Source organism: Ambystoma mexicanum, chromosome 1p, assembly GCF_040938575.1.
Source record: "Ambystoma mexicanum isolate Mex_15411 chromosome 1p, UKY_AmexF1_1, whole genome shotgun sequence".
Classification (NCBI taxonomy): Eukaryota; Metazoa; Chordata; class Amphibia; order Caudata; family Ambystomatidae; genus Ambystoma; species Ambystoma mexicanum.
In genome coordinates, this window is record NC_090921.1 from 23,755,151 (window position 1) to 23,782,277 (window position 27,127).

General features: G+C 45.2%; 1 protein-coding gene across 3 annotated transcripts in view; it reads left to right on the plus strand.

The window, feature by feature from the left end:
• The window catches only part of LOC138564392 (zinc finger protein interacting with ribonucleoprotein K-like), a 195,734-nt gene that overhangs the window by 15,648 nt on the left and 152,959 nt on the right, over positions 1-27,127 (plus strand). For all 3 annotated transcript variants that reach the window (XM_069642907.1, XM_069642908.1, XM_069642906.1), the window contains exons 2-5: positions 13,347-13,473; positions 14,929-15,039; positions 18,193-18,285; positions 24,743-24,856. In XM_069642907.1, the coding sequence (XP_069499008.1) occupies positions 13,347-13,473; positions 14,929-15,039; positions 18,193-18,285; positions 24,743-24,856 (445 nt within the window). The remainder of the gene's footprint in view (positions 1-13,346; positions 13,474-14,928; positions 15,040-18,192; positions 18,286-24,742; positions 24,857-27,127) is intronic.

A 27,127-nucleotide genomic window follows, 5' to 3' on the forward strand; every position in this document is an offset into this window, starting at 1 on the left:
TTGTTTGTTCTCTGCACAAGGTAAAATTCCTCGCGCTTCATTATCTATGTTTTGATATTGTCTAAAAGGTCACTCTGTATCTCAGTCCGGAAGTAGAGGCTTTCAGAATAATACATTGCACGAATTGTGCTTCACTTAATCTCTAATAGAAGAATTAGCCTTGCAAAGTGAGGAGCCAGGAACACTCATAACAACCCTTTATCTGTGTTCATGTCTGTGTTCAAGGCTTGAAGCTAAACTGGTAAATTCCATTAGCTACGCATATATTACAGAATGCATTCACTGGCCTTTCGGGCTATGCTGTGAACAGTATTTGGCAGACCATATGAAAACCTAAAAAGAGAGCAAACTGACAGAGATGGTGTCTGGGGATCATAGTTCAATGTGTGCAGCTAGGTTAATTCTAATGACACAAGATGAAATGCATTTTCACAAACCCTACTTTTATCCTAGCTAACATATTGAAGTCACTCATTATCATGATCACATGTATCAATAGCCATGAATTCTCTAATCGCTACATCTTGCATGAGCAAGGCATCTGATTTGTTAATGGAGGAGTAAGGTACATGTTTCCATCCAAGCTCCCAGAACGAGAGACCTTAAGATGGTGATATACAGGGGCAACGTGGAAGTCTTTCTATTTGTCTTGAACAATGGACAGTGACATTCAAAGTTACGGTGGATACGGGGCTGGGGGGCGGAGGGGGGGAGGACTGTTGTTGGGGCTTGCATTAGGCAACTCCCTGTTGGAGCACTGCCTATTTGATACTGCAAAAAGTTAAAAATAAAGTGTTTAAAAAAAAAAAAAGGTACATGTTTCCATTTACTCTCTGCTGTAGAGCAGCAGTTACCTAATAAAGAACCTAAAGTAGGTCACTGTATACAGAAGCAGAAAAACAAGATCACCCCAATAAAAATAGCAAGGGCAGAAAATATCTTCCAAGCCCACGTTTTAATGCTCCAATTACCTTCATTGACATGAATTTCAGTACTTAACGTATTCAGTCTTTTGATAGCCTGAAACACAGTAGGGGCGGAGTCGGGTATGGAAATGCAACATGCTGACCCGACCAATTTGCATACACCTCCACGCTCAGCTAAAAGGACATCTAAGGCCGTTCTATTCTAAAGAGCAACTAACCTAATGGCTCTTTGTTCCAGAGTCATATTACAGAATATGTCAGTGGTTTCATTGATAGTTGTTTCTAATATTCTGGCCAATTTTTCTAATATCACAAGAGTTAATTATCTGTCCCCAAAATGGAATCGTAGATTTTGCTACATCCCCTACTATCTGGAGAGGTGTGTCATCATCAATTCCCCCTCCTAGTGCGATGTTTCAATATGTCTGCAGTGGAAGTTATGCAAACCCCAGGCAACAGTATTCCCAAGTAATATGTTCCTTGCCAATCTTTGGGTAACCATGAGTACGCTTGTTTCCTACAGACAAAGTAAATGGACCCTCCAATGTATAAGGGCCTTGTCTCATTCACCAACATTGCAGTGAGCATACATTTGTCATAGGTACCCATATAAGGAGAACCTTTTTTCTTTAGACAGAAGGTTACTGTGTCAGGACCATGATTGATAGTGTAGGATAGTGGAGTAGCTTCCCCATTACCTACTGGTGACATTTTAAACCATATCATGGATTGGTAGGGTCGAGATCTCTTATCTGTATGTTTGGTAGAGGCAACATTGGTTGTGCTTTTATTAGCAAAGACAGAGCATCCTAGAGGCAGCAATACTTGTCGATCAAATTCATTGATGTTGGTCCCATCAAAGTTACCAGTGGTACTATCATTCCATTTACTAAAGAATGGCGCTCTAAAAGTAGGATAACAAGCTGTTGACAATGGGAGTGAATAGATGCACCAACCTAAACCTTTCTTACTGTGTTGTGGTAGGTGAGAACATACCTAGCAATTTGTTCTGTTTAGGATTGCATGTGTATCATTCATGATACGTTTGAGGGTGTTATTTAGATACCCTCCTCAGTGTTCATGATCAAGAGGACGAAAGGTTTGGGATTGCACATAAAGAGGAGACAAGGTAGTGGAGCTGTCCGTAGGCAATAATCACAGAGGAGAACACAAACGGCAAGACATGGGAAGAGATGAGAGCAGCATCTGTTAACGAGGGAGAGCCCCGGACAAACAAAGGTGAAACCGAAATCAAGGACCCTGAATGGAGTAAGACAGAGGAGAATAGCCATAGACAAATAGAAGCTGTAACATACGCGACAAAAGAAGGATTGGCTAACACAGTGCTGGTCGAACAGTAGGCAGGAAGAGCCCAGAAGTCTTGAGCCCAACACAGCAGTGAGAATCGGATTAATACACCAATAAAGCAGTGGAAGAATGGGGAGGAATGTCCCAGATGGCATTCGGGAACTAGCTATCCAGGTGGATATAGCAAAGTATCCTGGAGTTGAAGGTGATACACTAAGAAGATAGACAAAGTAACCTCTAACAGGATCAAGCTATCCGTTTGATGGTTGGACCTCAGTGAATGGCAAATGGAACCTCATTTATAGTGGATCCATAGAAAGAACTCTAAAAAAGAAGGCAAACAAAATTGCACATCTGAATGAAATGTGGTAGAAAGAAGTTTTTACCCCTGAAGAATTTCCTTGTTAGTGGTATGAAAGAGTGTAAGGAATGAAACATGTCGGGTATGGTTTGAATGCAGTATGAAAGTAAGCATGGGTGATAGCGATACAGAGTAAAGTTGTTTTGGGACTGGGAGGCACCTCTCTATGACAGAGGGGAGCAAACAACAGATCCTTATGATATTTTTATCTTGAAAAAATTGTCAAAAAATGCATTACTACAAATCTTTGGATGTGCATAATGTCATTGAAAAGTATTGACATATAGGTTTGTTTGTCAACCAATTCTATTGATTTCTCTCACAATTGAACAAAAAGGAAAAAAGAAGAGTGTTGAAAAGTGTTTTACATGATGTGTTTTAAGAAAAATAAATAAATTGCTATTTTTGATAAAAAGCTGGTGTGATATATGACAATATAATGATCATAAAACATATAACAGAGGAATAACCAAGTAGGGATAGTGGGGAAGCAAGTGACCCTTTAAACATGATGTATTGTTTGAATCAAAGTCTATTGGAGGGCTGTTTATAACTGGTCGGTAAAAAAGTACCTCCAGTCTCTCTGAGTTATAGTGTGACATTCTAAACCATATCATGGATTGGTAGGGTCGAGATCTCTTATCTGTATGTCTGGTAGAGGCAACATTGGTTGTGCTTTTATTAGCAAAGACAGAACATCCTAGAGGCAGCAATACTTGTCGATCAAATTCATTGATGTTGGTCCCATCAAAGTTACCAGTGGTACTATCATTCCATTTACTAAAGAATGGAGCTCTAAAAGTAGGATAACAAGCTGTTGACAATGGGAGTGAATAGATGCACCAATCTAAACCTTTCTCACCGTGTTGTGGTAAGTGAGAACATACCTAGCAATTTTTTCTGCTTAGGATTGCATGTGTATCATTCATGATACGTATGAGGGTGTTGTTTAGATACCCTCCTCGGTGTTCATTATCAAGAGGACAAAAGGTTTGGGAGTGCACATAAAGAGGAGACAAGGTAGTGGAGCTGTCGTAGGCAATAATATGCTAAGGGGGTGAGAGCTTTCTAAGAACCATAGCACAGGTATCGGTACGAGTATTATATATGCTACAATAATGATGATGATTATGTATTTGTCTCTAGTGGACCATAGACCTATAGATTTGTACTTTCCAGTGACAATATTTTCCATATCCTCATTTATACGTTCCCCAAACAGAGGCATAGTTTTCAGTGCCAGTTAAGAAGCCTCACTGAAATAGGCGCTCTATAAGTTAATCCGTGGGTGGCACCTGACCACGTGGCCAATCTTGCTTGTAGTTTGATAAATGTTTCAGTCTTCTCTTCTCAGCCCTCCTGGTGCTCCGAAAACAAAACGTTCCTGCATCTTTGGGGTGGAATAGAGGGAACAATCGTTGGTTTCTTGTGGGTGCAGTATTCTTACCACACTTTCCTAACTATAAAATGTCATCCTCTAGCTAATTCCGTGGGCGAAGGTTGTACCTGGTCACTCCAGGCACAGAGTGATCCGCGAATAAAGGATCAGTATCCTAAGAAAGTGATGAACGTGTTGGACGATCAGATTGCTTGGTCTCAGGATCAGGACAAGTATTAGTACATGTGCTGTCACTGAAAGGCACACCTTTGGTTTCCAGATCCTTGGCCTCCTCCTTCTCCCATTTGTCATAGGGCAAAGGCACTCGTTTCAAGTGTGCTGCATGGATCCAGTGTTTTTTTCCCTTCAACTCGAACAGCCCTCTGAGTAGCCAGTAGCACCAGATGGGGACCTTTCCAGCGAGCAGCAAAGCAGGATTTCTGTTCAAAGTCCTTAATAAGGACGAAGTCCCCAGGTCGGATGCAGTGACCAGGTCCCTCATATTTCACGGGTAATGCTGCACAAACCTGTTGGTGAATCTAACACAGGTTTTGAGTCAATTGATCTCAATAATCAGATAGTAGTGGATATTTAATGTCCGATGCATTCCATACATTAGCAGGTCTCCCCATAACAATCTCATAGGGGGAACGTCCTGTTTTTGCTTGTGCTATGGTTCTCAGGGGCAATTGAGATAGGGGTAGAGCATCGGGCCGTTTCAGTTTGTTGTGTGCACATACCCTCCCTAGCTTGTTCCTAAGGGTGCATTTATGGCATTCAATCAACCCGGCACTCTGAGGATGCCTGGCGTAATGAAATCGTTTATCAGTAGCGCCTCGCATACCTGTAGCATGACTGCCACTATAAAGTGAGGTCCATTTTTGGACCAGATTACTCGGAGTAATCCAAATCTAGGGAAATACTCTTTCAGCATGACTTTTGTAGTGGATATGGCAGTATTGTCCTTCAGAGGGAAAGCCTCAACCCATTTACTAAATGTGCACTTTAGTAAATCACTACTAAAAATACTTGTAAATTTGGCATCACTCCATCTATATGAAGTCAACATTAATCACTTCAAATGGCATGGAAGGAGGTCCAAAACTACCCTTAGGTGCTGGTGTTCCCTTTCCAATGTTGTGTTGTAGACAAATCATACAGTTCTGAATTAGTAGTTCTGCAATTTTGGGAATATTGTAATTACTGGGTCTAGATGTTTACAAATGACTTTGGCATGGATGTGAGCTGGCCCATGTGCCATCGTAACTACAGCTGTTACATAAGCGTTGGGCAGCATCCATCTCTGTTTTTCGTGATCAACCCAACAACCCTCATAATCCTACCCTGCTGGACCAGAACCCCATCGTTCAATTTCTTCTGCTGTGGCTTCGGCCTGAATTTCCTTCATGCTACTAATCCCTTCTTCCATCATCCCAGTCTCAGTAACCCATCTAGCAGAGTCTAACGCATACATTCTGGACTGTGTGTCTGTGGCACTTTGTTTGGCTATCTTGTCTGCAAATGCATTCCCTCTTCCAATCTCGTCAGTCACTCTCTGGTGTGCTGTGCATTTCATTATGGTTAGTTGTTTAGGCAGAGCCAGTGCTGATAACAATTGCACCATCAAAGCAAGTTTTCGTACCATGAGAAGTTAACAATCCCCTCTGCCCATAGCCTCCCAAAGTTGTGAGCTACTCCAAAGGCGTACGGACTGTCAGTATAAATATTTACTCCAATCCCCTGGGATATCTCACAAGCTCTAGTCAAAGCTACTATTTCTGCAGCTTGAGCAGAGTTGTGAGGAATCCCCTACTTTCAATAACTGTGTCTAAGGTGGTAATTGCATAAGCAGCGGTAGAAGTGCCATCTGGCAGTTTGAAACCATCACAAAATAGTTCCCCATCCAGGGATGGCAAGGGTGTGTCACTTAAATCAATTCTGCCTTTAGTGTCTTGTTCAGTAACATAAAGAGAATCGTGGGTCGTGTTTATGTCATTAGTACTGTCCTCGTTTAGAGGAGGTAAAAGTTCGGCCGGATTTAAAGAACAGCAACTCTTAATTTTGATGTGGGGTGCAAATAAAATGAGCTCAAATCTCGTGAGCCGGGCAGATGTGAGATGCTGTCTTTGCATTCTATTCAGTAGTATATCTACTGAGTGAGGCACCATCACGGTTAAGGAATGACCCAAAACCATACCTTCACATTGGGCCTCATTACGACTCAGGCGGTAAGGGGTTTACGGCGGCGTAAACAGCGCCAACCCTTACCGCCTGAGTACGAGGTCCCTTAGCGCCATGGAGATTTTAACACCTGCTTTTAGCAGGTGTTAAAATCCATGGCGCTAAGGGACCATGGAGTTAATTACGCCACCGTAATTTACGGTGGCGTAATTAACGCCTTCCCCACTCCCATTATGCCCTATGGGGCAAAATGGGAATGGGGAAGGGTAAATGGGAAAATGGGGATTTACCGCCCCGCCAAGGTTGGAATGGGGCGGTAAATCCGCCAACCACCATGGCGTAAACGTAGTTTACGCCATGGTGGTAAAGTCACGGCCCAGGCGGTAACTTACCGTCTGGGTCGTAATGAGGCCCATTGTTTTACTGAGGCGACGGCAGCCGCAGCTTTGAGACATTTCGGCGAAGCATATGCAACGGGGTCTAACGTGGAGGAAAAATAGCTGCATTGCCAATTCCTTCCTCCATGTTCCTGTGATAAAACAGCCAAAGCGCATCTGTCACTCTCATGCACAAACATTCCTTGTTATACTTTGGTGTGCCCAATATTGGTGCAGAGCATAGAGCTGTTTTGAGAAGCTCAAAAGCGTCCTGACAATCTGTATCCCAAGGTAGACGTAACGGTACGTCTTTCCTTGTCAATGTCAACAAAGGTTTAATCAAAAGTGAAAAATATGGAATCCATTTCCTGCAATCGGAAGCCATTCTGATAAATGCCCTAACTTCCTTCTGGGTATTTGGTTTCGCCGTATCGGAGATGCTTTCTATTCTTTCAGGTGGAATGCGCCTACCCTCCTTCGTCAGGAGATGGCCTAAATAGGTGACTTCCTGTTGACAATATTGGAATTTCTTTAAAGAAGCCTTATGACCATCATCAGATAAATATTCAGTAACAAAATAGTACTTCCTGAATCTGCAGCAACAAGTAAGTCATCTATGTATTGCACAAGTGTGCAAGTGGAAGGTAATTCCAGCATGTCTAGTTGTTCCTTGATGGCTCTAGTGTAAATACTAGTACTCTCAGTGTACCCTTGCAGTATTCTGGTGAAAGAGAAAGATCGACCCCTGAGAGAAAAAGCAAACAAATATCTGCCATCTGAATGAATGGAGATGCTAAATTCAATTTTCAGATCAAGTACTGCAAAATGCATAGCCGTTGCTGGAATCGTAGTGAGAATGCTAGTGATGTCAGGAACAATGGGAAACTGAGGTGCTACTACCTCGTTAATCGCGCGCAGATCAATAACAAGCAGTAGGGTAAAGCATTGTTACCTTTCTTATAAACAGGCAAAACAGGGCTATTGCATGTGCTACCAGAGATCTCCTCAATCACACCTTGATGCATTAAATCGGAGACAATACTTTTAAAGGCCTGTTCGGCATAAACTGAAACTTTATACTGTGGAATACAAGGCATTGTAATACCAGTTTTTAAAACAATACGCACAGGTTCAAAGTCCAGAATTCCTACATCGTTATCATTTATTGCCCATAAATGTGTCGGTACTTGGTGCAACTCACTGGGTAAAGGTAAAGCCATGAACTGTGAGGTGGAATTCTGCTGGGGGGAAATGGTCAAGTACACTCCATCTGGAGAGCAGTAAATCACTGCGTGCAATATTTTTCAACAAATTCAATCCCTGCAGATTTTCACCGCAGTTGGTTGTCAATAAGAATGGACACAAGTCAGTGAAAGATCCCAAAGAAATTGGCACTGGTTTAGAGACCGGACTTACTACTGGAGTACCAGAGAACCCTACTGATACATTTTGTTGCCCTGACAGGGGAATATCTGGAACCTTTGCGTGGTCAATAGAGCATTTCTGCGCTCCTGTGTCCACCAACAATGTGTGCGCCCTATCCCCAACTTTCATATCTACGTAGGGTCCCTTCTTGTCTATGGGGATAGGAATAGGTTACAGACCCTGCTTCGAGCTGTCCTAGTGGGACAAAATGTCATTGGATGTGAAATCTTCAGTAAAATATGTGTGTGTAGCATTGTCAAACACATCTGTGCTTCTAGTATTTTGCTGCCCATCTTGGTTCCCTGTATTGCCATCTCCTTGTTGGTTCTGGGGAAACAGATTTCTATTTGGCCCTTGCATGCCATTGCTACGTGCTCTTGACCTTCTACCTGGCATTCCATTCTCTCTCTGCTGGAGGATCGGACATTGTGCCCTCCAGTTTACAATATGCACATTTATTTATATTTATTGTCCCTGTTTGCGGGCTAAACTGTCCTCTCTGAGTATTACCTCCACGTGGTCCTCTTGCAATTTGTTGCAAGAGCACCCTTGTTTTTAAGTCAACCTTTTTCTTTTCAGTCTTTTCCTTCTCAGTGTTCATTCTGTTCACATAATACTGAGCCATATGCAGGATTTCAGATTGCGAGTTAGTCTGCCATGCACTTTCAGAGGCTGTGATTTGTGACTGAATGTCGGGCAATAACCAACGTACAAATTTGTCAACAAATAATCTTTTTCCTGGTTCAGAACTCAAATCCTGGCCACTGAAATCTGAAAATACTTGCTCAAACCTGTTAAAATACTCTGTAGCCCCCTCTATTTTCCCTTGCACGCGTGCAGTTAATTTATCCCAAATTATTCTTTCCTCAGGCACAAGAGTCTTAAGTTTGGCTACAATGTGATTTGGTAACATTAATACGTTCTTTGGGTTTCACGCCAGCTTTTCTTGACCTATCAGAAAGTTCTAATGCAGCCCATGTATCTCCCATAACAGTTGCATCGTCTACGGACCTAATCTGTTTCCATCAATCTGCCGGCAAGATAACAGGAAATGACTAGTCTATGGGCCTCATTACGAGTCCGGCGGTAGTCGTGCCAGAAAAACCGGCAGGCTGCCGCCAGAACGGTTATTCCATTCTGCCTCTGTGATTGCCGGAATCACCGGGGCATTTCAACCCCCGTGACCCAGTAATTCTGGAGGCGGAATTCTGTTAAGCCCCATTCAGATTGGAGTCCTAAAGGACTCCATGGGGATGGGGACCATGAAAACACCGGTTCCGTCTATGACAGAGCTGGTGTTTCCATATCTGCCTGCAGGCGGGTGCTGTTACTCCCACCAAGTCAGATCTGGCGGGAGTGACACCTCTTGCCTGCAGGACTCTGAATCAGCCGGTCCGGAAACAACAGTGGCGTCGGATTGACCGCCACCGTTGTTTCTGGACCGGCTGACTTGTAATGAGGCCCTATGTCTCCTAAAGTGAACACTGACAGGTTCAAAACAGACTCTATTTCTTTATAGAACCGTGTGGGATTCTTTCTAATGTCAGGGATAGACTGTTTAGGGGTGTTAACTTCCTGCTGCGAGAATGGAACATGATCAAACTGTGAAATGTAGTGTGCAGGAATAGTTGTGGCAGCTGCTCCGTCGATGGCAGGTATTTCTACTTTAGGCACACGAGTGGGAGGAGCCTCCCTCATGGGTAGCTGTGCAGTGGGAAACTCTGACCGTTTATTAAGGAGCAAAGCTAGGTCGAGAGACAATAAAGTAAGCGGAGTGTCATTAGAAACAATGTGTTTGTATATTATCATAATATCTGCAGGACAGCATACATTTTTATTGAGACATTAGTCTTGTAAATATTCAACCATAACTTCTAATACCTTTCTTTGCATGGAGGGAGAATATTGACTAAAGGTGTCATGAATATCGATAGCTGAGATAGAGGCATCTGTGATCCATCTAAGTGTGTCTCTTGTACAAATACGCATCTCTTCACTCGCAGTTTTTAGTGCAGTTAAAAATCTTTTCTGGACATAGGATGTTTGTGGCACCTCTCTATCTAATTTTAATTGGTCTAGTTCTCATTTAAAGGTAAATAATTTCCACAAATGCTCATGTAATATCAAAGGTGTGTCTCTAGTGCATGACATAAAATTCAAATCCTGCAGCTCCCTTGGAGCAGCGGTATCAGTAAGATCACCCCAAATCTGAGCCAAATATTGCCCCATTAGCTCTATCAATACCTTTATGTTCAGGGATACCTCCATGAGCTGGCAGGGAACCTAAAGCGGCGGTTTTGTTGCCTTCCTGTATATATAATTCTGCCCATTGCTGTAATGCCTTTCTTCATCCAGGGGGTACTGTACTACGAGTCACTGTTCACAGGGGGTAGTGGGCAACTGTCAGAGTGTGTGACGTCGGATGCTAGTAATGGTGGCTGTGCTGGCATGGCAGGTGGCGAAACATAGGGAGGAGGTGCGGTAGGAGATAGTCTCCTTTCATTCAACAATTTCTTTATTAATTCATCAGATGCATGCAATTATTTTGATGGGTATATTTTCTGTACCTCCTAATTCGAACTTTCTATCCATTTCCCTTAATGCCTGTCCTTGTTTCTGTTGATCATGTGCTAATGCCTTCGCAGCCTGGGTAATATGTTTCCGTGCACATTTTTCCCTACTTTTGAGATGTTGGGTTGCTTCCTTATGCCAGTCCCTAACGGCATCAAAAGCCAGAGGTCTTTGTTTCTTACTCAATAGTACTGATTCAAGGTACTGAATTCTAGACAATTCATAATTCCCTAGCAACGGCCGCTGAAGTTCCGCTTCATGTCTGGTCTGGTGATGCCAAATATCATTAAACACTATAGCTCCTAGTCCAAACTTCACGTACATATCATACGCAGGTGCACCTTCCGGTGGCGCCGGGTGGCTATGCACTGTCATTCTGCAACAACAAAGCGTGGCCCAACAAGTCAACAGTTTAGTGAAACCAGGCATAATTCAAAAATACTGACTTTTACCTGGCAAATATATTACTTAATATGCTCTGTTAATCAAATATCTAGACAGTTTCAGTTTGAAAAAACTCACCTGATCAAACAAATCAATCCCCCCATCAAATCGAATTTGTGCCTGGTGTTCTCCCAAAATACGCAACACAGTCTCTGGTCTGGTCAGGGAATCTCGCTGTAACAACCTCTGGGCGTAGCGGGGCAAACAAGGATCACTAGTAGCAATCTGCGAGGATAGCTTCTCTTACTTGTACGGTCCCCCAATACTCTGGTCCCAGTCCGCCCGCTCTGTCCTCTCAAAGCGATGGGTTATTACCAGGAAATTGCCCAACGTTGGGCACCATTTCTTAGTCTGTAATCTGAGTAACTGCAAAGGAATGAAGACACACCAGTCACAAAGCAAGAATATCGCAACGTTTATTTCACGCTTAAGCACGGGACCCAGGTTCATCTAGAACTGTACATAATCATAGAGAAATTTAGCCCACATATGAGGGACGGCCAGCCTTAAGTAGACTTATTTTCTGCCCCGGCTGCACAACAAAAATACATAGCTATGACCCGTGCAATGCAGACATTTGCCATGACAAGGCGCAGTGCATTCCGCAACGTCATCCTTCAGACAATTTACGGTCTCAGGGCAGAGTTGAGGAATTTGTTCTGTCCTCTGCACAAGGTAACGTTCCTTGTGCTTCATTATTTTTGTTTTGATATTGTCTGAAAGGTCATTCTGCATCTCAGTCCGGGAGTAGAGGCTTTCAGAAATAAATATGGCATCTATTGTGCTGCACTTAATCTCTAATGGAAGAATTAGCCTTGCAGAATGAGGAGCCAGGAACACTCATAACAACCCTTTATCTGTGTTCATGTCTGTGTGTTCAAGGCTTGAAGCTAAACTGGTAAATTCCATTAGCTACGCATATTTTACAGAATGCATTCCCTGGCCTTTCGGGCTGTGCTGTGAGCAGCATTTCGCAGACCATATGAAAACCTAAAAAGGGAACAAACTGACAGAGATGGAGTCTGAGGATCATAGTTCAATGTGTGCAGCTAGGCTAATTCTAATGACACGGAATGACATTTTCACAAGTGTTCCTGTGACGGATGTAGCAAAATCCCGTGCACAGTAGAAAGTTTTCGATTTTTGAAGTAAAAAAAACTTGGAAAAGTAGATAAAGTTGGTCTGAGCCCGGCGGAGGGAGATGAATTGAAAGCTTTGTGTTAAAGTGGGCCTGAGCACGGCAGAGGATTACCGGGGGTGAACCGAAAATCACCCGAGTTGTACATGTGAAATCCTAAGCAGAAAGGAACTTTAATGTTTGTCATCTTGCATCAGGCCCTCTGAAATAAGAGACTTTGGGCCTCATTACACGGATGGCGGTGGACCAAGGTGCTATTAGCACCCCGGTAAAATACCGGCACCGCCTTGGTGGAAAGGGGAATTACCGCCCTATTCCAAGGTTGGTGGGGCGGTAATTCCCCCTTCCCCCATTGCCCTTCCCCATTCCCATCTTTGCCCCATAGGGCTCTATGGGAATGGGGAAGGCGCTAATTACGGTACCGCAAATTGCGGTACCGTAATTAGCTCCCTGGTCCCTTTGTGGGTTGGTTTTTAACGCCTGCAAAAAGCAGGCGTTAAATTCCCCAACCCGCAAAGGGACCTCGTAGTAAGGCGGTAGGGTTTACTGGTACCGGTAAAATACTGGTACCGGTAAACCCTTACCGCCTACCGTGTAATGAGGCCCTTTGAATGGCAAAGAGACTTTAACAGAGAAGGTCCTGATAATGAGGTTTTGAACTGCATCCTTGTGCTAGAGAAGCCAGAGACAGTGCTAAACTCAAGTGTGCCGACTTGTCCAGTGCTGAAAACGTGGGAAAGGGAAGCCAACGGTTTGAATATCCTGACATATCATTTGTTGAACATCTTTCTTTTGCATAACACTGTTTCCCACACTATTTGTATTTAGAATTAAGGATTGGCAATAGGTTTATTAGTATAGGCCCTTTTATTTTAACAGACTCGACTAGGTTATAATTATTATTTGATGGTCGTAGCTTGCTCCCATCTTTAGCTTTAGGATTAGATGGGCGTTTTTCAAACCCAATTGAAGTTCAATAAACACCCTTGAACTGTGATCACTTGTGTCTGTTTTTACTGTTGGATACCATGCCTTCCTTACAGAACACTTACTGGTATCCTGGTGTTTATGGCCGTTCAGGCCTTGTTGTTAGGGGATAACATTAGTTGTTGATGTGATGTGTATATCACCTCAACAATTACTGCTATAAATGTTGTTAAAGATGTGCTTTATATGAAGCCTAATAAGAAATGTCTAAATCTACAGAACCTCATTCTTGTTTGACTCAATATTCCAGGTCCCCATCACGTTCCAGGACGTCGCTGCCTGCTTCTCTAAAGAAGAGTGGAAGCTTTTGCATGAATGGCAGGAAGAACTGTACAGTAATGTGATGAAAGAAATCCAGCAGACTTTGCTCTCACTGGGTAACTTTGCTCTGACCTTTTTCCCAAGGTTGCGTGATGTTTACAATGCTCTCTCCCGTCACAGTTCTGGGCTTCTGGTTTCATTCTATGTTTTACAATGAACAATGGTTTAGAGCGACCTCACTGCTTTTTACTGATATGCCGTTCCTTTTGTAGACAATGGGCCTCATTACGACCCATGCGGAGGACCTTGGTGCTATTAGCACCATTGTCCATGCCGGAGTCCGCCATGGCGGAATGGGGAATTACCACCCCATAACGAGGTTGGTGGGGCGGTAATTCCCCATGCCGCCATGGCCCTTCCCCATTCCCATTTTTGCCCCATAGGGCTCAATGGGAATGGGGAAGGCGCTAATAACGGTACCGCAAATTGCAGTACCGTTATTAGCACCAAAGTCCCTTTGCGGGTCCTTACTTTAACAGCTGGAAAAACCAGCCGTTAAGGTCGGCTCCCGCAAAGGCACCTCATAATCAGGCATTAAGGGTTTAACGGCGCCGACCCCTTTTACGGCGCTGTTAAGCCCTTAACGCCAGGTTCGTAATGAGGCCCCATGCATTGGTTGAAATACAGTACAGTCAACAGGGTAGGAACCCAAAAACAAAAAGAAATGGCTTCAAAAAGTAGTGTATGCAGTGGCAGCCACTTGGCATATAATTCATAACTGTATTGGTTTATGAGATCTTTTCATCAAAGGATCCAACTCAGCAGGAAATGAGATGTGCTTGATGCAGTGGAAAGGTCTAGTTAATGACCATCAATGGCTTCGTTGGCAGCGGATTACAGCATCCTGGAGAAGAAGTCCATAGAAATGTACCTATATACCGAGGATAAAGGAAAAGGCATCCTGGTTGGGCATTGTTGGATACATAAAATGAGTTTCTCTCTATAATGGACGACTTGTTATTTATTTTTGTATATTTATTATAATTGTGTATATTGCCTATATGTTGCAAATACATGCCTTCTGTAGCTTAATCAAGTGGCTGCAAGAGGCAGAGGGGAAATGGAGCACATGGAATTTGACTCGGTCGACATTCGTTTCTGTCGGATTCTTGCAAGGGCAGACTGAGCTCTGAAATGGTAGGATGGTGTCATGGTCTCTGTTCCATGAACAGATGAAACATTCCCCATAGAATAGAACGATCCTAAGTAGATTGGAAGAGCCAGATGCAAGGCCCAGGAAAAGTGAGGGAAGTCCACATGATGTCCTCACATGACCTTAAAATAGATAGGGTACTTTCTCAGCCCAGGGAACAGAACAGGGAATCGTGCCAGTCTCGGAAGCTACTGAAAGAGCATGGCAAAAAATGTGTTTGCCACATGCGGAAATGAGTGGCAGATTTCCTTCCAAGCTGTGGGAAGAGCTGGAAATCCTATTTGTGCAGAATAGTTTGGTAGTCGCTGGGACACTGTAGGGGTACATCACTCACGCCTTCTTTCTGCTTTTCAAACAGGGCCCGTGATTGCAACCTCTGTCTTTTCTCTAAAGGCCAAAGGAAGGGACAGTGTGGACTCTGTGGATGAACAGGACTTGGAGAGAAGACACAGCAATGGTCGTTCTGCAAGTGAGTGTGAGAGGGGAGTGTTGCATCAGTACCCTAACGGAAACGGGACTGCTTATCTTCGCCACAGAGACAAAGATCTGCGTTAGGTTTGCCTCACAGATGTGCACATACACATGTATAGACATGCACAAGGGCAGTAATGAACATGAGCACTGACTTTCAACACGTGCACGAGAACCTTTCTTTAGAACGCATCTACGTGGAGGCTGCAGTTGGGTTTATATCCCTCCTTCCCGATGATCCAAAGATGTCAGTTCCCCAACCCACTCCAGTTGGTGCATAACATGGTTCACACCCATCTCTGCTTCCAGTAGCTGTTGCTGGGGGGTGCATATTCCAGTCTGATAGCCCACCTTTGCGCTGTGGAGCCTTGAGGACTATTCACTGATCTCCTATCTTTCCAGTTTAAAGATTGGTGCCCGTGTTTGCATTTTCTTTAACCACCTCCTCTCGTATCACATAATGTTTGGTGTGCGATTGTGAAATATAAAATCATTGATGACTTTTTGGGACCTGGTGATGGTTTTATCCAAAGAAAAGTATTAATTTGCCAACAGAAAGGCGTTATTACATCACACTTTTGTGAACAAATCTAAGTCAGGTCCCACATGGATTTGAGGTACAATTTCAAATGGTTTGCTTGGAAAACATGGCAGTGTGCCCCAGGGATGTGTTACCTCATGTGCTTGACCAAAAAGCTTTCTGCCCTAGGTCCTTACACCTCTCACAAATGTACAAGTTGTGATTCGGACCATTCAATGCTTTTCTATTTGCTGCCCTCACAAGCTTGTACTCAGTGTAACGTGTTTACATCTATAGAATTCCGATATGCAGCTCTGAGATCTGTTAATTCTGCACAGGGAACACAAAACGTACATTTTGTGCTTGGCATTTGGCATTTACATTGTATCTTTGTGACTGGGAAACTTGTATGTTGGCTGTATAATGTTTCTGATGGACTGTTTAATGGCTTCAAAGCAAAGACCCTGGCTCCAATAATGGACGTTTTGTAAGAACTCTGTAGAGGGAGTGGCGTGTCTTGGATATGATTGAGAAGGAGGCGTGAGCTCGGAGCTCCTTTCACGCTATCCTACTTGGAACGTTTGCACCAGGCAACCACACCTCCAGGGTCCTGGAGATCAGTGATGTTAGTGATTCTGAGATGCAACATTTTCTTTGTGTATTAACTTTGCACAGGTGTCAGGATTGTAACAAATGCATGGAACCAAAGTAAATGTGCTTCCCGAATTTCCTCCCAACGGCTGAAAATGTTTGGAGAACCACTTTTGGGAGACCAGAGGGTATGTTGAGTGTGAGTGTTCCCCAAGAGCAAGGTATCTGCACTCCTTTGCTCTTGTGCCCCCAATGTGACCCCCATTAATAAAAGCAAACTGATGACCACACGCTGAACTGCGAAGTAAAAAAATGCAGCCATTTTGGGTGGTGACAGGAAGCCTCTGGAATGGTTTTACACCCCAAGGACGTAAAGTGATACAACAAGAATACAAAACATCTGACATAAATAGCACAGAACTGCTACCATCAAGGTGATCGACAATTCCCTTAAAATCCTCAATGATGACCATCCTTGCATCCTGGGTATCCTGGACTTCTTCGCAGCATTTGACACAGTAGACCACCAGACACTCCCAGACAATGTACATTGTCGCATGGGGATCAACGGCGTCGTCCTCGGCTGCTTCAAATATGACATTGCTAATTGGGTAGGATCTGTGTGATTTTACCGAACCCAAAGGTTCGACTCCCAAACAGTTGTTTTTTAAAAACAATCTGCAAATATATATATATATGTGGGGGGAGACACCCACAGCCCCCTCACCTTACCCCTATACATTTTTTATACACTTTACCCCCCCCCTACCTATATATATGCAGAAAATTGGGGTTGAGACTTTTACCAATTGGGAATAGTTTGTACAAATGGATTCCTCCAATTCATCAACACTACCCTACTGTGGAGTACCTCAAGGATCCACCCTGTACACCTCGCCCCCACGTGATCTTCAATCGTTGCATGGAACCACTCAGAAACCTCCTTGCTCCACACAACATCCTGCAATACGCAGATGACACGCAGATCTACCTCAAGATATCCTCCATCAAAGACATCCACAGGCTCGATGCCTGCGACACGTTGATCCAGTCCTGCTTACCTTAAGCTCAACCACTCCTAGACTGAATTCCTACTGCTGACGAACACCCCGACCTCTAGACCTGACTCTCTGCTATAAACGTCTATGGCTTTGCATCCCAGATGGCCGCCTGCCCCAGGTCCCTTGGGTTTGGCATCGGCAGGCACCTCGCCTTCATATGGCACATTGCAAGGAAGACACAAACGGCTTGGTCCCAACTTTCTCTTCTGCAGAAAATCAAGCCCTTTATCCCAGAAAACAACTTCAGATCCGCTGTGCAAGTCTTGATCCTCTTCCACCTGGATGGTGGTAACGTGTTTTTTGATGGCCCCCCTGGGATGTGTCCTAAATGCAGCAGCACAACTCAGCACATTTGACCACATCCATCTTCAAATCCTGTTGCTTCATCTATAAGGCTGTCACTCTGAAGTCCCCAGGCTACTTGGGAGTATAGCTCAGGGGCAACGCGCTCGCCTAGGAAGCAAGACAACGCAGGGCAACACAGGTTCAATCCCCGGGTCCACGCTTAGAAACCTCTGGGTATTAAGTGTGTTATAAATAACCAATTACTTCACTGAGAAACTCTGCATCTCCAGATGCCTACGATCCACCAGTAGTAAGGACATGTGGTTACTTCAGCTCGCAGGAAGGAAAGAACCCGAAGACCGCCCGTCTCGGTATACGCCACCAGAGTCTCGATTCTCTTCCACATCAACAGGAGACGCACCCCTTCATTTCAGCTTTTCAGGAAGGAGCTCCAGACACTCCTCTTCAGGGAATGGCTCCTCCCTAAAGCCTAGGTCCACCCACCCTCCACTAACCACCTAACCTGAAACTGGGCGATTTGCCCAATTGCCTGCCTTCCCCTCTCACTTTGTTAGGTCCCTGCACTGTTGTATCTCAAATACCATCCTAAAAATAAGAAGAAACTTAATATCAACATTGCTTGTGTCCTTGCCATGCAGACTGCAGTAACATTCCGATTATTCTCTTACTACAGGACATGAGCGGACAGCCAGAATTAAAGAAGAAGACCACTCCTGGGACGTGGCTTATCAGGACCCCAAGCAGGAAAACCCTTATTGTTGCACAGGTGAGCGCAATGTGGCCATTTGCTTAGAATTGCAGGAATAAGATGCCTGATTGGCCCAGAATCTCTGTCCTCCGCCTGTTCCTGAGAAAATATCTATAATCTCGGAACACCTCCAGCATTCTTAGACTCTGGCCTTCTCTAAACCCTGGCCATCCAATTAACCCAATTTCACCCCTTGAGCTCTGCACAACGGGAACTGTCTCTAATCTAGGAGTCTGCAACCCTTGGCTCTCCCTTTGTTTTAGGCTACAACTCTCTTCAGTCTTAGCCAGCATAGTCTATGGCGAGGGATCATGGGAGTTGTAGTTCAAAACTGGCGATTTTTGAGTTGCAGACCCCTGTTCTAATCTCTGGTAGTTTTCAGCAGCCTGATTATCTGTTTCTAGACTGGGATAAGACCCTGCTTTGTAGTCGTCCATGTAACTTCTTGTAAAAGTGGTGTCTTGTTTCTCTGGTCACCTGGTTAACTCTGTCTATCTGCTAACCCAGCATTCACTGCCCCTAATTGCTGAACCTTCCTGCATCTACTTAACCACACCTATCGTTCGGCCGGAATTGTACGATCAGACCGAAAAAAAGGTCTGACTGTACAAAAAGTCCTTCAATGCATGCTACCACCAAAGGTTTGGACACCAAAAGTTTGAACCTTTGGTGGTAGCCTGCGTTGAAGGTAAGTTAAAAAAAAAAGACTGCAGGGATGTCCCCCCTCAACACCCCACTCACTATACTGTGTGGTATAGTGAGCGGGGTGTTGCGGGGGGCACCCCCGCAGTACACCCGAGGGGAAAAAAAAAAATGTAAAAACAAAACGGGGGATGCAGTGGTAGCCCCCGCTCACCCCGCTCACTATACTTTAAAGTATAGTGAGCGGGTTTGCGGGGGAAAACCCTGCAGCGCTGGTTCCCGATCACGGAAGTGAAAGGGAACTGGCGCCGCAGGGAGACAGCCTGAAGAAAAGGTAAGTAGGGTATGTTTATGTTGGGGGTGTGGATGTGTTGTGGGATGTGGGTGGGGGGGTGTTGTGGGTGGGGGTGTGTTGTGGGTGGGGGTAATGTAGTGATTTGCAATGTTTGTTTGCATGGGAAATGTACGCACCTTTGGTGGTGCGTACATTTCCCATGCAAACTTTTCCATCACAGACTTTTCTGTGACTGAAGGATCACGCAGATCCGTTTAGCCCAGCTCTTGCTGTCTCTAACCTCATTATGCCTTGTATATTCTTAAATCCATCTAAACTCTAGCCCGGCACTCGCTGTCTCCAATCTGTAATAGTCTCCTGCCTCGACTTAACCCCATAGATGCCTGGCTCTCGCTGTCGCTAGTCTTTGGATTATCTCCTCCATGAATCCACGCCACCTTACCCAGAACCCTGCTCTCACTGTCCATATTCTCTAAACCCACTCTCCTTGCATCTGCCATGTGTGTCAGAGCAGAGTTGGTGATGCCACTCACGCTAAACAATGAAGCAATTCATTCTGTTGCGGACCAGGTTGACCCTTCAGTAAAGCTCTTTTAAGAATAATTGATACACAGAGGGCCACATTACACGGTAGGCGGTGAGCCATGGTGCTATTAGCGCCATGGCTCATGCCGGTAAAATACCGGCACCGCCTTGGCGGAAAGGGGATTTACCGCCCCATTCCAAGGTTGGAGGGGCGGTAAATCCCCCTTCCGCCATTTCCCTTCCCCATTCCCATTTCTGCCCCATAGGGCTCTATGGGAATGGGGAAGGCGCTAATTACGGCACCGCAATTCTGCGGTGCCGTAATTAGCTCTGAGGTCCCTTAGCGGGTTGGATTTTAACGCCTGCTATAAAATGATTTAGGTGATGTCTGGAGAAAGATGGGGTGGAGGGTGGAAGTCCAGGAGCAGACGGTAGCATTGGCCAAGTTCAAATGGATTGAGATCTTGCAGTAAGACAAACTCCCAGTGCGTCCTCCAAGGGCATAATTACAGTAAATGTTCTTGTATAGCACTTTTCTGCCATTCTAATGGTCTGATTGATTGTGGCTCTGCAAAAAGGGGGGAGGGAGGTTGTTAGTGTGATAGCAGGAGATGCAGGTGCAAACCCTCTGGTGTTGAGGAATCCGGAGTGCGGCGCTGGTTATGGGGATTGGTCATGGAGCACCGGTCTGTACTTATTCAGAGGGGAGAACCCAATATATGATTAATAACAGCACTCTGAGTCTGGGATAGCTGCTGAGGCGGGATGGCAGCCCAATATCTGTTCAATGACAGCACTCTGGGTCTGGGATAGCTGCTGAGGCGGGATGGCAGCCCAATATCTGTTCAATGACAGCACTCTGGGTCTGGGATAGCTGCTGAGGCGGGATGGCAGCCCAATATCTGTTCAATGACAGCACTCTGGGTCTGGGATAGCTGCTGAGGCGGGATGGCAGCCCAATATTTGATTAATAACAGCCCTCTGGGTCTAGGATAGCTGCTGAGGCGGGATGGCAGCCCAATATTTGATTAATAACAGCCCTCTAGGTCTAGGATAGCTGCTGAGGCGGGATGGCAGCCCAATATTTGATTAATAACAGCCCTCTAGGTCTAGGATAGCTGCTGAGGCGGGATGGCAGCCCAATATTTGATTAATAACAGCCCTCTAGGTCTGGGATAGCTGCTGAGGCGGGATGGCAGCCCAATATCTGTTCAATGACAGCACTCTGGGTCTGGGATAGCTGCTGAGGCGGGATGGCAGCCCAATATCTGTTCAATGACAGCACTCTGGGTCTGGGATAGCTGCTGAGGCGGGATGGCAGCCCAATATTTGATTAATAACAGCCCTCTGGGTCTAGGATAGCTGCTGAGGCGGGATGGCAGCCCAATATTTGATTAATAACAGCCCTCTAGGTCTAGGATAGCTGCTGAGGCGGGATGGCAGCCCAATATTTGATTAATAACAGCCCTCTAGGTCTAGGATAGCTGCTGAGGCGGAATGGCAGCCCAATATTTGATTAATAACAGCCCTCTAGGTCTGGGATAGCTGCTGAGGCGGGATATGGCAGCCCGATATCTGTTCAATGACAGCACTCTGGGTCTGGGATAGCTGCTGAGGCGGGATGGCAGCCCAATATCTGTTCAATGACAGCACTCTGGGTCTGGGATAGCTGCTGAGGCGGGATGGCAGCCCAATATTTGATTAATAACAGCCCTCTGGGTCTAGGATAGCTGCTGAGGCGGGATGGCAGCCCAATATTTGATTAATAACAGCCCTCTGGGTCTAGGATAGCTGCTGAGGCGGGATGGCAGCCCAATATTTGATTAATAACAGCCCTCTAGGTCTAGGATAGCTGCTGAGGCGGGATGGCAGCCCAATATTTGATTAATAACAGCCCTCTAGGTCTAGGATAGCTGCTGAGGCGGGATGGCAGCCCAATATTTGATTAATGACGGCCCTCTGGGTCTGGGATAGCTGCTGAGGCGGGATGGCAGCCCAATATCTGGATCTGGGATCGCTGCTGATGTAGATGGCAGTTGTGACGAATTGAGGGAATTGTCCTTTCTCCCCAAGGGGGAGCTGTGCCTGTGAGGCTAGGAGGATAGCCTGCTCCGCAATACCCTCCCTAGGGGTAGAAGCAAGTCGGACCTCACCGGGAGAGACTCCCCCTTTGGTGACAAGGACTCAGGAACTCCTTAGAGAAAGCCACCTTATCACTTACATGAGGTGTTCCGCCACCATAGAGACTCCTAACAACTGGGACGAAGAAACGCTGGATAGATGCAAGAATCTTACAGACAAGAAGCGGTGTCCAGTCATTTGGTCGAATTAAAACTGGTCGAATGACATTTGGTCGAAAACCAAATGGTCTATTTTTTTTTTTTAATTATATATTTATTTTTCGGGTTTTCGTTTTTTTAAAAAAAAGGGTTTTTTAGAAAAAAAAGGGGGTTGGGGGGGGGACCCCCCAAAAAAAGGAGTGAAAATAATAATAAAAAAAAAAATTCGACCATTTGGTTTTCGACCAAATTGGTTCGACCATTTGTCTGGTCGACCAATTTTTTTCGACCAAATGTCTGGTAACCACAAGAAGCATGTCCCATTAAATCTTAATGTCCATACACTGGTATTAGTAGTTTAAATAATGGACGTCCGACATCCAGAGCTGTCGGGGGCAGCACAAGCCGACAAGCCTACGAGTTTGAAATTCGCTTGAAATGGGAGCACGAGAGACCAAGAGAGACGGACCAAAGAGAGAGGCTGGAATGCCAGATCCCAGGTGCCAGCTGAGCACAAGAAACCCTGAGACGGGGGGGGGAGGGGGAGGGGGAGGGGGAGGGGGAGGGGGAGAGGAGAGGAGAGGAGAGGAGAGGAGAGAGAGAGAGAGAGACACACACTTGGATGCTAAAGCCAGGGTGCAAACAGAGCAAGAGAAAGCAGGGGGGCATGAGCCCAACATAGGTGGTGTTTGAGACCATGGGAAACCGGTGATGGACTGTTGGTCCCCACAACGTTACCAATACCGCCGAGCATCAACAGACACAGGGTGTCCGATGCCTTGTCAACGAACAAGGATATCACCAACAGGAGACGAAACCAAAGATGCTGAACCACAGGCCACAACGAACAGAGACGCGAGAAGAGGTCACATAGCAACACAGCTCTTCCACAAAATAGAAGGGAATGGGGATAACGAATGCAACAGGTTGCCAAGAAATTAGCAGTATGTTATGCAAATAACTTGTCTCAGTAGAAATCCTGGCATTAAAGTCCCCTTTAAGGAAATTACTTTAAACTATGGGGAGAAAAGAGGAAATAATAATATAAGAGAAAAGAACAACACCCAGAGAAGCCAACTGTGGATAACCATCCCCTGGGAAACGGGGGGAGATCTAAACTAAGATATACAAGAAGAGGGAACCAATGGGAATCATTCTGGTGAACCTGAATTCGGAGAAATCGGACACGTGAAGTTCAAGAAGAGGTCAATATACCAAAGTAATACACACTTTAAGTGGCCAAGAGAAAAGGTCTGTTCTAAGATAAGAATGGGAGCTTTCTCGTAGCTCCATCAAAGTTGATGTAGTAATTGATGGGCATGAGGTAGCTTTGTGTGTGGGAGATATTTTGGAGACGAGGGGGCCAACAAGGGGGAGGAAGAATATGTTGGATCAATCGGAGTCCTAGATCATTAATTGGGCACCATACAGGGGACCTGGTTAGGATGGTCTGCAGTAGTATTGGTCCGATTCCATTTAGTTTCCATGGAGATCAAACAGAATGATTCTACTCTTGAACAATCCTTTCCAGATGAGTTGCATGTGGGTTTGTGGTATGCTCGGATAACCTGATAGGTCGGTTCCATGAAGGTTGTGGAGGGCCTGAAGTGTATGAGGTCAGTTTTGGGGAAATGAATGAGACTCCACTGAACTGTATGGAGTTTGTGATGGGTAGAGCCAGTTTACAGTTGGTCACCTAGATAAAAGCCTTTTTCTCTCCAAAGGTCTAACCCGACCCACCCTTTAAATTTGGAGTTAGGGGTGGATGGCATTGCATATGATGCTAAACTACGCCCCTTGTTATATTTGTATAAAGTGTGTACAGCGTCGTTCCTTGTCCTTGGTCAGGACGGTGCAAGGGCACTTCCATGGTTCAGTTACGTAACTGATCTCAGTGCAAAACTGGGCCGTCCCTCTGTTTCTGCTATGCTTCATCAGGAACCTTTGATTACGAAAGAGTACATCAAGCAGAAGTACAGGGATTGGTACTATAAATTAAGGTTCTCGGAGATAGACTGAGTGTATAAAGGCGGTGTATCTCGAGCTTACAAATATTTGACTCTCATTGAAGATAAGGAGGCACAAACTTTGTTTTTGAAAGCAAGATTGGGGATTCTGCCACTTGGAGTGGCAGAGGTGATGGGTCTGTGTGTAAAATGTGTGGGAATGGGGCTGAGTATATTAAGCACTTTCTCTGTCCTCTGTTTAGAGTTTAGGCTTAAATCACTAGTCCCTCTTTATGGGAAGTATGGTTTAAACAGGTGTGCAGGAGCCCTAAATTGCTTTTTATGCAACCAAAACAAAGCAGAGCTTTGGGTCCAATTACAATATTTCAAAAGGGCCTGGCACTTGAGAGTGAAATATTGACTATTAAGCTTGTTGCTGACTGGTGTTAGCCATACTGTTTTAACTTCATTTGTCAATGTTATTTATCATCAACAATTGGGAATGCTTAAGATTTGGGTCTGATAGTTTTGTCTGATTTCTATGATCTATCGGGGTTTAAGGCTGTTCTAGGTCATTTGTGTTCTTCCTCTTCTAAGTATGTAATGTTTGTCTTTTATTGTGTTGCTTCTATAGCTATGTGCCGAAATAAAGGTTTTTACTAGTAGTACATTATAAAAGACCATTTCAGTGACTTGGTTGGCAGAACACTCTTTATATGGAAATCATCCAGCCACGTGTTTCCCAGCTGTTCCCATATTTCGACTGTGATGCATGTTTTTCTTCGTAGAGGACCTGCCAGATCCCACAGAGGTGATCTCCTTCAGTATTGAAGAGGAGGAAGCGGCCTGCTCTGTGAACCTTCAGCGCACTGAGAGGAAAGCAAGAACCAAGGCCCCTTCAGGTGAGGGGCTGTGCCACCTGATGACGCATTAGCCCTCTGTAATCCATGGCTAGATCATCATTTCTTAATCTTGTATGCTCGTTCATTTGGTTACCCTCCTGTATATTTGTGCTGCCTTTGGATATTTCTCATGGGCACCTCTGATTGCAACGTGGCGGGTTACGTGTCCATTAGTAGCGCCTATCAGTGTCCTGCACACTGCATTGGTCACTGAGGTTTATAAAGTCCTACACGTAGTGCAGCACAAGTATTCTCTGACACGCTTTGGAGTAAGAAGGCTTCACGCCCCATGGGATTTGGGTAAGTTTAAGGTCCATGGGGCCAAGACATACATTCCTTCAAACTCAGCCACTAGGACGGGTGCCAGCTGATGAGCTTTTCTATGCGGGCACTTGAACAAGAGGTCAAAAGGCCAAAGCTATGGGGCATTTTCTCGCGCCCCAGTTCCTATCAGGCTGTTGTATTGATGGTATTTCTACGTTAATGCCTCACATTTTAGTTGACTGTCTACATGTGTTGACTGGGTATGCGGAGTAAAATTTCAAATCCAATACTACAATGCCTTTCACATTAGTCCTCCTTTACATACATAGAGAGTTCATATTTCTGCATTACAAACAAGTCCCATTGAATTGCAGACACTCTGGGCCTCATCACGAGTTGGGCGGTAACGCCGGCGCTATTACCGCTGGTGCTATTAGCCCTACCGACAAACACCCAGCGCTATTAGCGCCGGATCACGGTTTTGGCGGAACAGTTAGTGCCCATTCCCCATTGGGCCCATTCAGGAATTCCTCATTCCACCATTGGCCCTATGGGGAAAATTTGCGCTATTACCACCGGCGGATTTCCCGCCAGCGGTAACAGCCCCGAAAATTGGCAAATTTGCTGCAGATTTCGGCCCAGGTGAGAGCTGGGTGGAAATCCGCCAAGGCCATGATCTGGTGGACCCTTAAATGCGGTGGTAATAGGGCTACCGCCGCATTTAAGGGTTACCGCCAAACTCATGATGAGGCCCTGTGTTTTCCCGCTGCAAGACTCCTCGCACTGCCCACTCCTGGGCCCTGGGACTGTTTTAGAAGAGCAGAGTATCCAGTCAAGGTCTGACACACCCCTCTAAAGGTGTATATGACTTTGATAATATGACTATAAGAATGTGTGTATTTATGTGTATGCACTTTTTTTTCTAAAGCCTAATTTGGAGAGACTGGAAAAGGAACAGAGCTTTTATAATTGTTCTTTTTTAATACGCTTAATACCACGGACCAGTTTCTAAGCGCGAGCCCGGGATGCAAACCTGTGTTCTATGCGTATTCTTGCTTTGCCCCTGAACTATCCTCCCAGCCTTTGGTGAGATGGGCTCTGTGGCTGGCGATAGGAGGTACTCTGGCTGATGCTCCGGTGTTTAAGGGACTAGCAGAGGGACTGTTTACTCAGTAATGTCTTCAGCAGTTCACTGAACTGTAGGAGCATGTGCGCCATGCAGTGGCTGGTGTAATGTTGATCCACAGTGGCAGCACGTAACTGCCATTGCACAGACCTCAAGAGATGGCAGTCTTGTCAGCTACCTAAGCTGTCGCCCAAGTCAACACTGCCTTGAAGGTAATGCAGATCTTTTTAAGATGATGCAGCTGGTATTGGCAGCAAAGGCAGCCCGCTGAGAATCTGGGTGGAATGATCAAAATATTTTAATGCCAGTGATTAGTGAAGCTGTGGCACATTCTACCATTTTGAATGGTGCAAGTGGCACGAAGATGTTATGCAGTGAATCTTGAGGCATTTGTTCCCCATCCATCTAGGTGTGTCACGATTCCTGCCCCCGGCATATCAGGCTGGAGCCAGGTCACGGCCACCTAGTCGGCCCCTAAGGGCCTCTCGATCCCCCCAGACACCTACTTGGACTCAGACTTGGCGCCTTTGGCAGCAAGCGCTCACACAGTCCTGAGATCCACTTAGTATTGGACTTGCAATGTATTATGGGGCAATGGATGCCCCCATGTAATTCATTTCTTTGAACTGGATGAGCGGTCTAGTCTTTCGGGTATGGCTCAGCCCACGGATACCTGGGATACCGACAGACTATTTAAACCACACCCGGCCTGAGAAACATGCTTTGCGTTTCTCTGCACCTGCAGCGTGACACTCACCATGCTCGGATCTCCTGAAGAGACCCACTTCTTTCTTCAGCGCCAGTGCACCTGCAAGAATAAGAACTTCGTTGTCAATACTCACCTTGAAGAGCATCCAACTTCTGTCCAGCTCTTCCCAGTC